We start from the raw sequence: 16,209 nt of genomic DNA, 5'->3' as shown, positions 1-16,209 counted from the left end.
TGAATAAATTTTTTTTTAAAGAATTTTTATAGACTTCATGTATTAAAAATAGAAATGAGTTTCTTAAATTCAATTTGAATATCGCGCCGATCTTGCCCGCCTAATGTGGCGATATAGCATAATGGATGTTCAATGATGTGTATGTGGTCCTTATAATTTTTAATTTTATACAAAAATACAATTTTTTTAACCCATAGTAATATTTTATAATTTTTTATCAGCTTTTGATGGAAAGCAGAACATTAGTTGCGTGGAATGTTTTAGAAATGATATCTATGAGCTTAGTGTGACGTCAATAAAATAGGCTTGTCTGAATGGGAGATTAGGTAGGGGGTAGCATTAGGTCTTGTTATTAGCCATTTTTAACCACATGGCTCAAATCATTATTATAAAGTAATTTATCTAATAGCCTGATTTAATATTAAGAGTGTTAGTGTAGAAATGCATAGTGGTGTGCCTGGTGTTCGGAAGCGTATTTTCAAATTCTACCTACATTCTAACTATTACGCGACGTGTCGTGGTTAGACAGTCATCCGGATATAACTGGATTTCAGGTGCCGAAGGCCTTGTTCATTAATAAGCATTTTTCGGTAAATTTGTGAGTTTTATCGCAGTTTTATAAATTCCTAGTCTAATTAAATTGTAGCAGTGACTTTTACGCGTTTGGATTGATTTAATTGGTTTACGGGGAATTAATTGACCATATAGTGTCCTAGTTATTTGTATACTTAATAATAAAGGCAATATGTCTTCCTCATATAATACAGAAGAAACTTCTTCTGATAGGAATGTAGAAATTTGGAAAATAAAGAAACTTATTAAGAGTTTGGAAATGGCAAGAGGGTGAGTTAAGCATATGTATCATGGCTGCTAATTCTTTTATGTGGAAGTTTTCCTTGGGAATTTCCCAGTTTTAAAATTGTCGTTATTATTTTTAATGAAATTTTTAGGAATGGCACAAGTATGATTTCGTTGATCATACCTCCTAAGGACCAAATTTCCAGAGTTAGCAAAATGTTGGCTGATGAATTCGGGACAGCGTCAAATATTAAGTCCCGTGTTAATAGACTGTCAGTGCTTGGTGCAATTACTTCTGTACAACATAGACTGAAGCTGTACACTAAAGGTAAATTACTGTTGTCTGTATAAGTTAGCCAGTCTTTAATTAGAGGAAATATAATTAAATGTATGTTGCAGTCCCACCGAACGGCCTTGTCATATACTGTGGTACGATAGTAACAGAAGAAGGTAAAGAAAAGAAAGTTAACATAGACTTTGAACCTTTTAAACCCATTAATACTTCGTTATATCTTTGTGACAATAAGGTGTGTATGTATAAAGAAAATATAAAGATCTCTAATATATTCTAATGAATTTCCAGAATACCATCGAAGTAGGTCATTGTAGTTTTGTTGCAATAATTTTTATGACTGTAATTTTTAGTTTCATACGGAAGCCTTAACAGCACTTCTGGCAGATGATAATAAGTTCGGTTTTATTGTAATGGATGGTAATGGTGCCCTGTTCGGAACTCTTCAAGGTAACACGAGAGAAGTGTTGCACAAATTCACTGTTGATCTGCCAAAAAAGCATGGTTCGTACAAATAAAACTTTTGGGTTTAGTCAGTTATTATAACATAAGGTAAATCAATGACCAGGTCACCTTCTATTAGCTTTTGTTGAGATGTAAAAGGTTTTTTACTTATAGATTCGTTAGTTTATTTAAATACTATTGTTAGATAGTTATTGATTGATACATAATTTTATTTAAATACTATTGTTAGATGGTTATTGATTGATTCGTAAGTAAATGCATAAATTCAATGAACTTTTACAATACATTGTAAATCTGCTTGTTTTGTCGACAACTGCACATAATATTCAAAATTTTTTTTGTTTTTAATTAAGGTCGTGGTGGTCAATCTGCTTTGCGTTTTGCGAGATTGCGTATGGAAAAACGACATAATTATGTACGAAAAGTAGCCGAAGTTGCTACAACATTGTTTATAACCAACGATAAACCTAATATTGCTGGATTAATTTTAGCTGGAAGTGCGGATTTTAAAACGGAACTCAGTCAGTCTGATATGTTTGATCCTGTAAGTAGTAAAATACAAAATGAAAATTATAGCTTTGACATTTATTGAAAATATGATTCCATCTTCTTGACTGTGAATGTTTTCAAATGATTATTACTTTTTTAGCGTCTTCAAGCAAAGATCATTAAACTAGTAGATGTGTCTTATGGTGGAGAAAATGGATTTAATCAGGCTATTGAATTAGCTGCTGAATCTTTACAAAATGTAAAATTTATTCAAGAGAAAAAACTTATAGGTTAGTTATATACATGTTTGTACATATATTTATTTTACCTCGAAACATTTGATATTTTACAATGAAAACTCCAATATAAAATCAACATGTATTCCAACCTGTAACAAGAAAGATGTTCATTATCTATTCAGGGGTAGTATTTTAGGGTGTGTAAATACGTCGCAAGAAAATTACTTTTTTTAGGAAAATATTTTTTGCCGAGACACATAACATCTGGCTTGGCGAGTAGGTTAAAAAATTGTATCGTCATTTGATCAGGGTTACATATACTGTAAAAATTGCCACTTAGCTAAAATAAAATTCATAGCTTTAAATGTGTAAAGTAAAAATTAAACTTGAATAATTAAGTAAATAAGATCAGTTCTTAAATGCATAAAACAAACGTTTTTTTTTTTCATCAACACTTTTGACAACCTCCGTCATATACTATTTGCTTTAGAAATGTCACCTAAATAAGACACGTAACAATGTACCTTAGTAAAATCTATTTTAGCGTAATAAAACTATGTTTGCTTCTTAATATAACCGTTTAAATAAGCATTGAAAGATGTAAATAGTCAGCTGATAACAAAATACACTTTTTAACTATAATAAATGAAGAGGAAGGTTCCAGTCTGGCTCCGATGTAGAATCTCTTCTTTTTAATTTTTACTTCCTAAGTAACATTCATTGAAAGAATTCCGTATTTCACTAATGTACTGATCATTATCGTTAGATGTGAAAATAATGTACCCTAACTGTGGTGTTGTTAGTTAAAGATTAGAAAAGGTAATTTAAGGTGTCTTTTACAAGTACTACATAACATGTAATAGTAACAGAAGATTCACTTACTATGTATTATTAATTCACTTTCTTTAATTTAATTGATGCTTTCTATTTTAATATATAGGACGTTACTTTGACGAAATAAGTCAAGATACTGGTAAATACTGTTTTGGAGTTGAAGATACCCTTCGAGCTTTAGAATTAGGCTCCGTTGAGACACTCATCTGTTGGGAGAATCTCGACATACAACGGTATGTTCTTAAGAATCACTCTAATGCCGAAGAGAAAGTACTTCATCTGACACCGGAGCAAGAAAAAGATAAAACCCATTTTACTGACAAAGAGGTTTGTTATTTGTTCTTGTCTTTTCTATTTTTTTAAGTATTTGTTTTGTATCAGTTTATAGCAGAATGTTACTTTTAATGTTTTTTATTTCCTAAATGTGTGTTTTTGTTTTATTTTATTTTTACCAAGTTTGCATATATTGAATAGCATTTTGCTAAATTCAGTTAGAATTCGACAATATATATTATATATATAAGTAGCATAATTGGAGTAACTGTAATTTATCATTTTTCAAGTATATTTTTTGTCCAGAAACAGCGTGTACTGTTGTATTCTAAAGAAAAAAGTATTTTCTACTGTGAAAACCTACTTAATGGAAGCTTTTCTTACATTGCATAGAAAAAAAAAGAGGGAAATTAAACATATATATTGATAGAGTTCTAATTTGTTGCTTTAAGTTAGTTTGACTGTTCCAGCATTAATTACAATTAACCATTGATAGTTCTATGACGATTATTATAATTTACAATTTTTCTTTAGGGAACAATTTTCTAATTATTATTATTCTAGATTTTAAGAGAAATAAAAACCGCCCTGTTATTTATTAGAACTGAATTTTTGTGAGACGTAAGGAAAATTTTTATCAGTTTTATAATTTGCACGATGTAGTTATTTCTCATTTGGCGGCACGCTAATCTTAGTGGCGCCGGTGAACCTCTGAATGCGATTTGCCCTGGAGGGCTAGATATGCCATCATTTGTTAAATTGTTTTCCCTTAACCTTCTTTCATATTTTTTTTTCCAACTTTATAATTTCTTAAGTTGTGGCTACTTTTTTTTTGTAAATTATGTGCAATAAAAATAATCATATCTATGTTGAAATTTTTAAGGAAAGAAATTAATTTTTGAACAATATTAATTCAGCTGGAAAAAAAATAAAAAGTTGAGTGTAGTGAATTTTCTTTACTTTTGGATTTTCAAAGCAATTATATATCTGATATAACCGAATTGTTTTTGTTCGGCTGTCTCTTTTCTATAGGGAAGACCTGGGTTCGGTAAAAAAGTTTTTAATCTAGCAAAACAAAAATCTCAGAAAGCTCAAATTGTATGTTTTGTATGCTCATGTTTTAGGAACGATGACAGTTTCTCAACCGAAAATACCACTTAGAGAAGTAACATTTCACTTTTTCGAAAACGACTCCAACAATTATAGTTTTTACACCTGATAAATTCATTAACACGATCTCAAATTTTTATCTGAAATATTTTTCAGGAAAACTTTTTAAATACTTCTGTGGAAGACAAGGGTGATTAGGCTTTACACAAAAGAGCCATTTTTGTTTTGCAGTTTTCTTGAAAACCAATCGAGCTGAACGCTTTAAACTAGGTTTCTCAGCTTTTAATGTTGCTGTCTTTGTTCATCACTTTCCTTTATTTGAAAAATTATTCAAGATAATTATGTGCGTTGGAAAGCTAAATCATTTACCTCTGCTTATTATTTTAGCGAAAATTCCAAATTTGTAGAAAATTTGCCAGTTATTAGTAAATTAAGTATGCCTGCGTTAATAAATGTTTCTCATCTAGTTTTCTCTTATGCTTAAGCAATTTTAAACCTCGGTTATTTTCGGTTTAAGTTGTTCATCTGAATTTCTATTACACAATTTTTAATTCCTTCCCAGAAATTTTGTTCAAAAGTGTGCATTTTCGAATTTGGAAATCCATTTTTGAAAATCGTTTTGTAAGACGGTTAACTGTAATTTCAAATTGTATGTTTTGTTTTGGCGCCAAATTTTGGATGTGTGTCAAGGTATTTTTTCACTGTTAAGTATTTAATAAAAAATAAAAAAAAAAAAAAATAGAGGTGTGTGATAGATTACATTTATAGTAGACTGATTATTATTAAAGTATGACTTTATTTTGTTAATATAGGAAAAGAGCGGAAAAATTACTTGTTGAAGAAAACTACTCGTTGATATATATACTTACGAACAACATAATTGCGTCTAACATTGAATTAGCCCTCGTCTTTTCTTTTCTTTTTTTAAATCTCGTGTTAATTAGAAGAAATTTGTAACTTAAAAATAAAGAAATGACTTTAATAAAGCTATAAAAGAAAAGCTTAAGAAGTAACTTTAATAAAGCTATAAAAGAAAAGCATAGAGTTTTGGTCCCATCTTATTTAAATTAGAAAGTTGAACATCTTATAAAATGAACAACATCCTATCTATGAAGAAGATACCTTCTATCTTTCACAAGTACCACTACAGGCCGTTGAGAAACTAAGCACGATTTAGAGATACCCTTTTTATTTTATCTTACAATTAACTGGAGAGTGCTTATCAACTAAGATTCTTCTTTAGATTCAATACAATGTTTGATTATAATATCTTAAGTAAAAAATATTGAATTGTGAGATCTTTTTTCGTTTTTGTTTGTTTGTATGTTTTTTTCAATATACTATATTTCATGTTTTGGTCGTATTTTCGTGAAAATGGAAAATACTATTTGAAGATTAGTTGCTTTATATTTGTTAAAATTAATTTTGTTTTATCTTCTTTTGGATATAGAGCGGGGTTGAACTTGAACTGGTAGAAAGTCAACCATTACTGGAATGGCTTGCAAATAACTACAAAAGCTTTGGAGCTACGTTGGAGATTATTACTGACAAATCACAGGAAGGATCACAATTTGTCCGCGGGTTCGGTGGGATTGGTGGTAAGAAAAAGAAAAACAGTATATTAATATGATTATTTTCAATGTTACCAATAACATTTATTTTTTTTATCAACTTTATAAATTTGCTCAAAATTTACACTAACAATTTTTTTGAGTATTACGGGAAAATAATAAAAGTTGACATATTACTCAAGTGCATGAACCATCTTATAAAATGTATAAAAAATTTCTTCCAATTGATGTCAGCACCCCTTCATCAGCGACGTTGCTATGTCAAAACGGATATATCTTACCCAGCAATTGAATAGGCATTGTTAGCGACCAAGTAGAATGCAGTTCTTTCGCACATCCGTATCACAGTCTTAAGGAGAAGACACACATCCATGTCATAAGTTTGTTTGAAAAAGCGTATTATTTTATAAGACCTTCCTTATTTTGGATATTCGAGATTGCGTGAATTTCAAAATCTTTGTTTATCAATTTTTGAGCTGCTTGGAATTGAACTCAGTAACGAAGGCCAAATGCAGGAGAGAGTGAAATCCCCTTAGAGGAATGTAGTCTAGCCCAAGGTTCTTGACTTCCAACAGTCACATCTACATTCTCAATATTTCCACATCTAGTCATGAGAGATTTTTTAGCGCTCGTGGGCAAGCACATCTTACGCAATGAACTATAGCTGCATATGTTCTATAAAAGCAACAAAAGATATTACAGGTCGCAGTGAATTGACTTGAGACGGGTTCTATTCCCCAGGATCTCATGTAGAAGAAATGCTTCCTTTTTGAAGATCAAACGTTTTCCTATGAGAGTAATTTCACAAACTACTAATATAAAAAAATAATCAGATCGGTTGTACCAGCCAATTACCGCTTCTCCTGTCGTGCCTACCGGCCGAATTAAAGATAAAAAATTGGTGATTGTAATACTGATGTGGAGATGTTTCCCAAGCCTTTCGTGCTCTGTAAGAAAAGCTTAAGACCTAGGCTAAATCTTTTAGGTATCCCTTAAAATAGCCCGTCCAAGAGATTTCCCAACGTCGCCACCCACCTCTCGGGTAGGTCGCGGAAATAAGAGAAATTTGTACACATCAAGATGGCTATTTCCTATTTTAAATAAATCTAGATTTAGCGTGAGAGCTTGACATCATTTTTTGATTAATGTAACTTCGAATGATCTGGTTGAAATTGATTTTCATAAATCTTGAAGTAAGTTCCAAACTATTTATTCTCCGTCATATGTTTGGTGAGAAAATAAACTTTTTCTGTAATTTCTGCTTGTACATTTGTTAGACTACTGTAAAAAACAGTCCAAAAATAAGGAACGTTAGTTTCAATACTCTCGACTCAGGTGATTATTAATTACCTTTGATTATATTAAGAGAGAAATATTCTTTTTGAATAAAAAGCCTTGTTATAAAGGCTAGAACAAACTTTTGTGGGGTTTATGTTATGGAGGTGTTCTTCATTTTATATACATATATATTTGAAAGAATAAACCATTTGGAGAAAATCGACATAAAAAGAGTTCATTTCGAAGAATTTCATGAGCCTATTCGGTTTTGAATAGAAAATTTAACGAAAAATTAATATTGAATCGTAGCTTCTCTAAAGCTAGTTTAATAATGTTCATTAAAATACCTTTTTCTATTAGACAAAAGAGAAAACGGAAATTGTGACATTTTCAATGTAATGTGTGCATTATTGTAGGTTCCACTTAAATATTAATAATTCCTTATCTTAAAGCAACTTAAATTATAATTTGATTAAAATGTGGATTACGTAGCAATTTGAACTAAAATAAATTTAAATATTTAATATGAAATCGTAAACACAAGACAATATTAAATTTTTCTTGAGAATATTTATATCTTTGTAAAACACGTTAAAACAAGAATTTTTTTAAATACTTAATCTAAATATTATTTCTCTTTCTGTGTGTTTTCCTGTCTGTTCCGTTTGGTGGCTGGTTAAACAGGAATTCTTCGCTACAAAGTTGATTTCCAGTCACTCCAAGCTGAAGAACCTTTGGACGATCTCGACCTTGATGATTATTAAAATCCCTATCATTAAATTTTTAAAAAATTTTAACAAAAAGAAAGGTAGTAGCGAGTTTTCTTTTTTTTTATTTAAAAAGAAAAGAAAAAAGAAAATCTATTCATATCATTTATAGATTTTTTTTCAATTTATTATTCAATGTCTTTTTGTTTTATTAATTTCCTTCCTCGTCTTTTTTGTGTTTTTTTTTTGGATTTAATTTTATTTTTATTTTTTGAAATTAGTATTTTATTAATTTGACCAATTTGTAAATTGTTTTAATGCCTTTGCATGTGCATGCTGAATTTTTATTCAATATTTCAAATAATAACTAAATTACTTATGTAACAGAGGCCACAAAAAATTCTTAATTTATACATTGCTGTTTTAAAAAATGGCAGTAGTTTATTTTTCAACTTACGACTTACACAGTTGGTCATGAAATGATCGTGGCTGATTGTAAGATCAATAAGTATGTTAAATTTAATTATTTAGAGCTTTTTAGAAGTTGGGTATATAATATTTTCTATTCCAATGATTTCCATAATTTTAACTTAACTTCCTTTGACAACTTCTATAACATCAAGATTCAGTATTACTATATATAAGATAGTAGGCATTGCGTATATTAGATTAGTATAATTTAATTTGAAGGCAGAATAAAGTTGAAGATATATTTCTGAGAACCACCTTCGCTAGGTTTAGACTAGCTAAAGAGCTAGTCAACTTTTATTAGATGCAATGGAATGCATCGAGAAAACACTCCTCTTCTATGTTATTACCTCGATGTGTAGTACTCTGTAGGAGACAGGAATTCGCCCACACACTCAGGGTGGGTACTTAGCAGTATTGGAAATCCCTTTATGTAGTTTAACGTCATACTAGGGGTGGACTATGACGTCATTCCACTTAAACAATTTATTCCTCTTGCCTCTGTCTAGTTCATTGTAATTAACTAGGTTTTAAACAGTCAGTAAAAGTAAATAAATTAATTGCCTTTGTGTGTAATATCTGTCAGAAACTTTAGTTATTGATGGAGAATACTAAGTTGTCTTTTACTTAAAGAAATCATTTTTCCGAAATAATTATATAAACAGTTTATTAGTATTAGTGAAAATAATTAAATAAAAATCAGAATACTTTAGATTAATTTATTTTGAAAAAGAAGGTTCTCAGAATACCTAGTAAATTTTTACTACCCTTTACAATTGTATAATACACATTCATAAGATACAAAAACTAATTAATTTAGAAAATAATTTCTACTTGGAAATATATTTGAATTAATTCTGTGAGAATTACTAATAATTGAGTTGCCACCAAAACTCTCACTTACTACACTTACTCTTGGGAGTAAATAGGGAATCGTGTAAAATTCTAAAATGAATTTATCCAGGAAGTACAAGTTTTTAGATCCCACAAGACTGAAATTGATGTGTGCCAAAAATGTGATAAAACCTGTCGAAAATACTCAAACGTTTTTCTTTTGCCTCATTTTTCCATAAATTTTCTTAAATTTTTTGATTTTACTTAAAAAGACCATTCAATTATAGCACATTTTAGTGAAACCCACAGGTCTCCAAAAAGCATGTTCTCTGCAAATGATAAATCAATCAATTAATTTACGTGATGGTTTAATTCATTTACGCGATGATTTATAGTTTAAATCCATGTTCAAATCCTTTAGCGAGAATCTAAGAATTTGTAGAAAGTAAAAAGCAGTTTAAAACCATTGCACTTCCAGTGAACTACTAGTTTTTAAATTCAGAATTGTTAATGTATTTAATATTCATAAATATTACCCAGACTCAAGTATCTTATAATTTATTTGTTTAAGAAACCTGCTAACGGACTGCGTTGTCGTCAGTCAATGGTGATTTAGATGTCAGAGCAGTAGAAAGCTCGTGTTAGAGATAACCAATTGGTGTGGGATCCCACATTCTTAGTTTCCTCAGGTGTTTTAATTTAGAGGAAGTGCTGTAGATTGAGCAGTCTTGTCCAGCACCAGTCAGTTAAACAAAAAGGAATTAATTGTTAAGACGTGAAAATATGTTTCACGTGCGAATTCGTAATTGTCTCTCAAATAATTGTATTGAGATACACAACTTTTTGCACAGAAAAAAACAATTCTATTCAGCTTTTTAATTATTTTTTGCTAAAGTCAACCGATCTCATCAGTAGCCGCCTACTTTGTGTTGCTTTGTTGAGAACAATTATGCCGTACTTGTAAATATTCTCCTCGAGCGTTTTTAAAATCGCATCATTCAGCCAATTCAATTCCTCTTTTATAAATTGGTTGAAGCCTAATTATTGAGCTTGTAAAATAATATGGGCCTAGAAATAAAAACTAATTTACGTTCCTTTAACTCAGCCGTTCTAGTGTCTAGAAGCAGAACTTAATCAAGAATTAGATAATTTGCAAGTATGTCAGGAATTCATGAATCATTATTGACTCTATCAAAAGTATGCACTCTTGACATTAGAAAGAATCTGAATTCTGTAGCACTTTCCCAATACTCGCCTCAGCAACAAACATATTGAGTACTTACGATTTATAAAGCGAATCAGAATTAGAACTTATGATGGAAAGTGGGTGTACTTGAATAACCCAAACATGAAAATGAAAAATCCTGAAAAAACTCTTCATTCCAAATATACCAACTTAAATACACATTTATTCCATAAATTAAATGGTACATAGTGGTTGTATAGTTCTTGATCAAATGAGCTGTTCGCTTTAATGTCGCAGTATAATAAAATCGTGTGATTATTTTATACCAAAATTTATTTTTTATTTCTCTCTTTTTATATTTATTTCCAATTTTTGCATGCTAGACATTTTATTATCATTCATAGATTTTATGTTGTCAATATAGTTTTATATTTAAAAAATCATTTTTTGTTTTTTTTTAGGTTTGCTTCGATATAAAGTTGATTTTCAAAGTTTGCAGTGTGATGAAATAGACAACGATATTTACGACCTTGATGATTATTAAATGAAAAAAACATTCAAACAAATAAAAACCAATTAGAAAAGAAGGTGACAAAAACTGGTAAAGCACAATAGGATGAGCCATGTTTAATTTCTGTTGTTTTTCTTTTTTTCTGTACAGCAGAGCTAGGAGAAAAACAAAACTGTTTTTCCTCTCTCTTTTTTTCTTTTTTTGAAACAAGTTACAAAAATCAAACAATATATTTTTTTTTCTTTTAAGAGAAGAGAATTTTCTTTAACCATCTTTCTTAGTTTCTACTGTTTTGTTTTCCTTTTTTTTAATTAAAAAAACTAAGAGAGGAAAACTAGTATCATACGAAAAGTGTCTTAAATGATAAATTGAAATTTATTAGTTGATTTCTCTTACTTTCTTTTTTTTTTTTTAATGAATCTTTTTATATTATTATTTAAATTAATTTATTTATTATGCTGATCTTCCACTTTTTTTTAATATTTCTATATTCAAATTTGGAAAAACCAAACCTTTAGTTTTGTTTTTGTAAACTAAAAAATATATATACATATATATAACAGTAACCAAAAGAAAAAGGAAAAAAGAAGTGTAATGTGGAAAAATGATTTTTCCCCCACGGATGTTTGTATGGGAAAAAGAGTTATGCTTTGTAGCTAAAAAAAAAAAAAAAAATACAAAAACGTGAAGGTACTAGGTACAATATTATTAAAATTATTCCAGAATATTATGGGGAAAACCAAGCATTCTGATGAGTTTAAAAAATAATATAAAACTGAAAAATTTAAGAAAAAGAAAGATTTTTATAGGGAAGTATTTATACTTAAAATGAAAGTGCACAGGAAAAATTAAAATAAATGTGTATATTTAAGACCAGATTTTAGGTTTTATAAAGGAGTAAGACTATAAATATAAATTCAAATAAATTGAAGTATAAATATATATATAAATAAATAAAAAAGATGTAAAGTTATTTTGAGGTCTCGACTTCCTCGTCGGAAATTTTTGGAGGCTGATCTCTCAGTAAAACTTTTTTTTTTAATTTTTTTTTTATTAGCCACTGATTTAAACAAAAGTATGGTTGGTGTGCTGGATGAATTAGTTTACTTGAGCAACCCCCAAATAAAATAAGGTTAATAAAGGAAGAAGATTTTTGTTTCATCCACTTAACTGCTATCCTGGGACCCCAAGTTGCATTTCGTGTTTTTCTGGAACAGTTTCACCCCACCACAATTGCCTTAGAAAAAAATAGGTATTTTTAGGGTGGTTTAAATTGACGATATAGTCCCTTGACTTATACTGTCGGAATCATCAAGAGTCCTACTTATTATTCAAAACAGACTATTGTAATTTATATCCTCTAGAATAGTTTCTTTCTTAATATATTTTCCCACTGTTCTTAACAGAGCTGTTCGTCTGAATGAGAAAATTCCCTTTGGTTGGTCGGTTACAGCGTTTTCATTGTTTTCTGTTGTTTCAAAGTTGAGATAACTTTTATAATTATTTAGAACGGAAATGAGTTGAGATGAGATCTTCTATAAGAAGAGGATCTGAATATAACTTAGCGAAGTAAGTCGGAAATGTCATTATACTGAATTGTTTACTCCATTAAGTTTTCCTGTACCAGACATCCAACGATTTTCCTAAACCTTCATGTTACATTTATTGTTCATTGTTTTTGGTGACTAATTCATTAATACAGAAGGAAGAAAGAATATTGTCAATTTCAGTCATGATTTTTTTTATTTTTGCCTAGCTTTCGACCTTTTGACTTGGTGTCACATCAGGGCTGTAGAACATATCTTACAGCAATGTTATAATGTACATTATATTATACGTTTGTATTAGTACGAATAATATACGCTAATTTTATACAAATTAATGTAAATAAATTATAACTCTACTGTAAAATATGTTCCACAGCCCTGGAGATGACCTAGTCCTGGGTCAAACGCTCGGCCAAGATAAAATAATGACTGAAGTTGGCATTATTCTTTTTTCCTTCTCATATTAAATATACGTAGTTCTTTTACTCATATTGTAATATTTGTCTATAACAAAGCTTATAGGAATTGCTATAGGAATTATGGGGATGGCGGGGGCTCTATTATATCATTTCAATGTGTGTTTTACTAACCGTATAATGTTGGGGAAAATAAAGTATATTTCAAAAATTCGGAGTTTGAACCTTAAGATTTGTAGTAAGAAAATTGAATGTTCACATTAAAATTTTTGTTTTTCCGGAAATGCATGGAATGATTTCCTTAAATCGTGGACATACTAGATATGTATCCCTGTAATACGTACATATTTATTTGAAACATTATTCCTGTTTTTTTTTTATTTTACAACAGTTTCGACAACCCTTATCTACTGATGCACACACCATATCGTTTTTCAACATCCCATTAAGCTTAACATCAATGTACATGAACATACCATCTCAAAATCAAGTTAGTTAGATATGTAGCATAAGATGGCTAAAAAATAAATAAGTAAATAATTTCAATCAAGAAAAAATATATACGGATTTTCTCGAATCATTGAATCTGGGCGAAGAATGCAACAGAATTTTTAGTATCAACAATAATTCGTTCGATTTTTTTTTTTTTCTTCTAATATTGTACAAAAACCCCGGGTACATTATAATTATTTAGGTGGTTGCTCAAGTAAATTTTGACAGAATTAATAAAAATATTCTGGTAAATGGGGAGGCAAAAAGAAAACTTGGGAAATAAAGTCTTTGTTGGGAAAAATTTTGTCACTGTAATTAAGAAAAAGTAGAGTGCTTAGAAGAGATGTATATGTGTGAAAGATTGTGCCCTTCAAAAAAAAAAAAAATCCCTCTTTGTCTCTCCAAAAAAAAAAAAAAAAGGATTTTGAACGAAAAAGTAAATTATAAATCGACCTGTAATCTTATTCCATTCTTTTAGAATGAATCATTAATCTTTTTCTTTTTTTTTTGCTTGGAACAGATGGTTTAAGGAATATAGTGATAAACGAAACGAAGATGCTTAAGCAAAATGTTGGATATTATTATTTATAATTTCAAATTATATTAATTATATATTTTAAATTTAAAATTCAAAATAAAAACAGCTGTTTTTTATTATACACATGCTCAAGTATTATTTAAAAATATTTTTTAAATTTAATAAAACCAATGATTGTAAGATTTGAAAAAATACATTTTTTTTAAAATAACTACTATCAATAAGAAATATAATTTTTACCGGTTAATTGTTTCAAAATTTTTTTTTTTTTAAATTACTTTCTCTTATAAGCAGGTGTTTTTAATTTTGTCAAATTTTCGAAATAGAATTTGCTCCAGAATTAAACTTTAGGTATTTCCTCTTGAGACAGAAAAACTAGGTTTCTAAAATGAAATATCCACAAGTATCTCGCTGATCACTGTTTTCTCCTCGTCTTCCTGAACCCTTGATCCTTTCTACTGTATTCTGGTAGATCTCTCTCTACTTTAGGGAGGATTGCCTTTAAATAACTCTGTTTAGCTGCCACTTACTAAAGATTTTCTCAGAGGCACTCTTTAATATGAATCGAAGATCATAAAACTTTGGAAAACTTTTTATCCAAAGCTTCTTTCTTAAAAGAGATCTTAATATTATTAAAAATAAAGTTTGTGCGCCAAAAATTTCCGCGATTAAAAATGCTTTAGAACAAAAGTGGTGAACTGTTGTCTGTACCATTATCTAAAGACCCAAACAAGTTTCTCTGTACTTTCTGAAAACCATACTTTTAGTAGGAGACCAATCACTTCAATTGTAAATTTTATTTTCTTAGAGAATTTTGTTTTCTAGTGGGGATATGCGACTTTATTAGGGTTCCCTTCATAATCTGTTGTCTATTAAAGAAAATTTGACTACGTAAATTGCAATAAGAGAAAGTCGTGCTAGTTTTATTTTTATTTTTAAGTTGCGCATTGAAAGAAAAGGTTAGATTACATCTATAATGTAATGTATGTTTATGTAAATTTATTGTAAGTACACTAAATTTATAGCTAAATTGAAGGCACAATTTTTTTTCCATAATTTTTCATGAGGAAAAAGAAAGTAAAAATTTGTGACTTTTTTTTTTATTTATTAATTTTTGTTAGCTGTTAATTGTTGATTTTTTTTTTTTAAATTAATTAATGCTAGCAGCAATATTAAAATAATTCCATGTTTTTTGTTTGTTTTTTTTTTTTTTTTAATACATAATGTAATTCAAACAAATTATATAAATGGAATCGTGTAATTTTTAATATATATAATAATTTTGTTTCTTTTTTGAAATATTGACTGTACTGGTTGCATTGGAGGAAGAAAGAAAATATATTTCAGGATGAATATATAATATATATATATATGTTTTTTGTACTTTATTATTGGAGTGCCTCAACAGTCGAGGAACCTGAGCACTACTATGACTCTTGCTTCCCCTATTTTCGGCCGAATAAAAAACTCTTCAGGGCATTTTACCCGGTTTGCTTACAATATCAAGTATTCTTGAGCTCCAAATAGTCCTCTGAGAGAATGGCTCTTCAAAATACTCGTGTTGGCGAAGCGAGCTCACTGATTTATGGTAGGTACCCATTTCTCTTTCCAGTACTCCTTCATCACAATTCTTTCACCTAGGACTGACCTCGCTTTCTATCTTATTTAAATGACATCCGTTTTACTCAGGAGAAGAAAACTTAGCGTCTCCCTAGTCTATCCTTTTTATGATCAGACGTGCTTGTCTCTTTAAAGCTTTTTAACGCGTTTAGTCTAGCTTACTAGTTCCTCGGCTTTCCCATTGCCATCCATCCAGGTGCTCAGTAGAAGTTCAGCAGGGCAAGCGCAGTCTAACCCAACTCAAACAGAAAAGTAGCCACAAACCTAGCCTTAGTAATCTGACAACTTTATTAATGATTTTTTTTGCTTTTTGTTTTTTCTAACAGGTTTCAGGTTTTCATTTATAGACACCAAGTTATTAATTTGTGGGAGGGGGTACGATTCAAATAGTTCTTTTTCAGTAAACGGGAATATTAAGAATAAAGAACTAGATTTTTGTTTTAATATTTTTTTTTATTTCTCGGTCTGCGCTACAAAATTGCCGGATACACACTTTTATTATACTTATTTCAATAGAAATTGTTACAAACTTCGTCTGTTT

At 29.5% G+C, this 16,209-nt stretch overlaps 1 protein-coding gene across 3 annotated transcripts; it reads left to right on the top strand.

The window, feature by feature from the left end:
• Positions 1 to 292: 292 nt before the first annotated feature.
• eRF1 (eukaryotic release factor 1) lies at positions 293 to 15,420 on the top strand. 3 transcript variants are annotated; one of them, XM_074141678.1, is made up of 10 exons: positions 293 to 843; positions 951 to 1,126; positions 1,198 to 1,325; positions 1,444 to 1,594; positions 1,909 to 2,099; positions 2,205 to 2,334; positions 3,224 to 3,444; positions 5,951 to 6,098; positions 8,034 to 8,157; positions 11,006 to 11,738. In XM_074141678.1, exons 1-9 carry the CDS (start codon positions 746 to 748, stop codon positions 8,111 to 8,113), a joined length of 1,323 nt encoding a protein of 440 aa, XP_073997779.1. In that variant the 5' UTR covers positions 293 to 745; the 3' UTR covers positions 8,114 to 8,157; positions 11,006 to 11,738. The 3 variants fall into 3 exon arrangements, 2 of the variants coding, with proteins under 2 accessions (XP_073997779.1, XP_073997778.1); XR_012462483.1 differs by lacking the exon at positions 8,034 to 8,157 and adding an exon at positions 14,031 to 15,420 and having other exon boundaries at positions 295 to 843; positions 11,006 to 11,145; XM_074141677.1 differs by lacking the exon at positions 8,034 to 8,157 and having other exon boundaries at positions 295 to 843.
• The last annotated feature ends 789 nt before the right edge of the window (positions 15,421 to 16,209 follow it).

This window comes from Rhodnius prolixus, unplaced genomic scaffold, assembly GCF_049639745.1.
Source record: "Rhodnius prolixus isolate KJV_2025 unplaced genomic scaffold, Rpr scaffold_6, whole genome shotgun sequence".
Taxonomy (NCBI): Eukaryota; Metazoa; Arthropoda; class Insecta; order Hemiptera; family Reduviidae; genus Rhodnius; species Rhodnius prolixus.
The sequence above is the reverse complement of the archived record's forward strand: the minus strand, read 5'-3'. Positions and strand labels throughout refer to the sequence as shown.

Excerpts from the sequence above, each read along its gene's own strand:
- eRF1 (XM_074141677.1), top strand. The coding sequence starts at position 746 with ATGTCTTCCTCATATAATACAGAAGAAACTTCTTCTGATAGGAATGTA. Across the intron at positions 1,127-1,197 it reads ACTGAAGCTGTACACTAAAG|TCCCACCGAACGGCCTTGTC; the intron begins GTAAATTACTGT and ends TGTATGTTGCAG. Across the intron at positions 1,595-1,908 it reads TGATCTGCCAAAAAAGCATG|GTCGTGGTGGTCAATCTGCT; the intron begins GTTCGTACAAAT and ends TTTTTAATTAAG.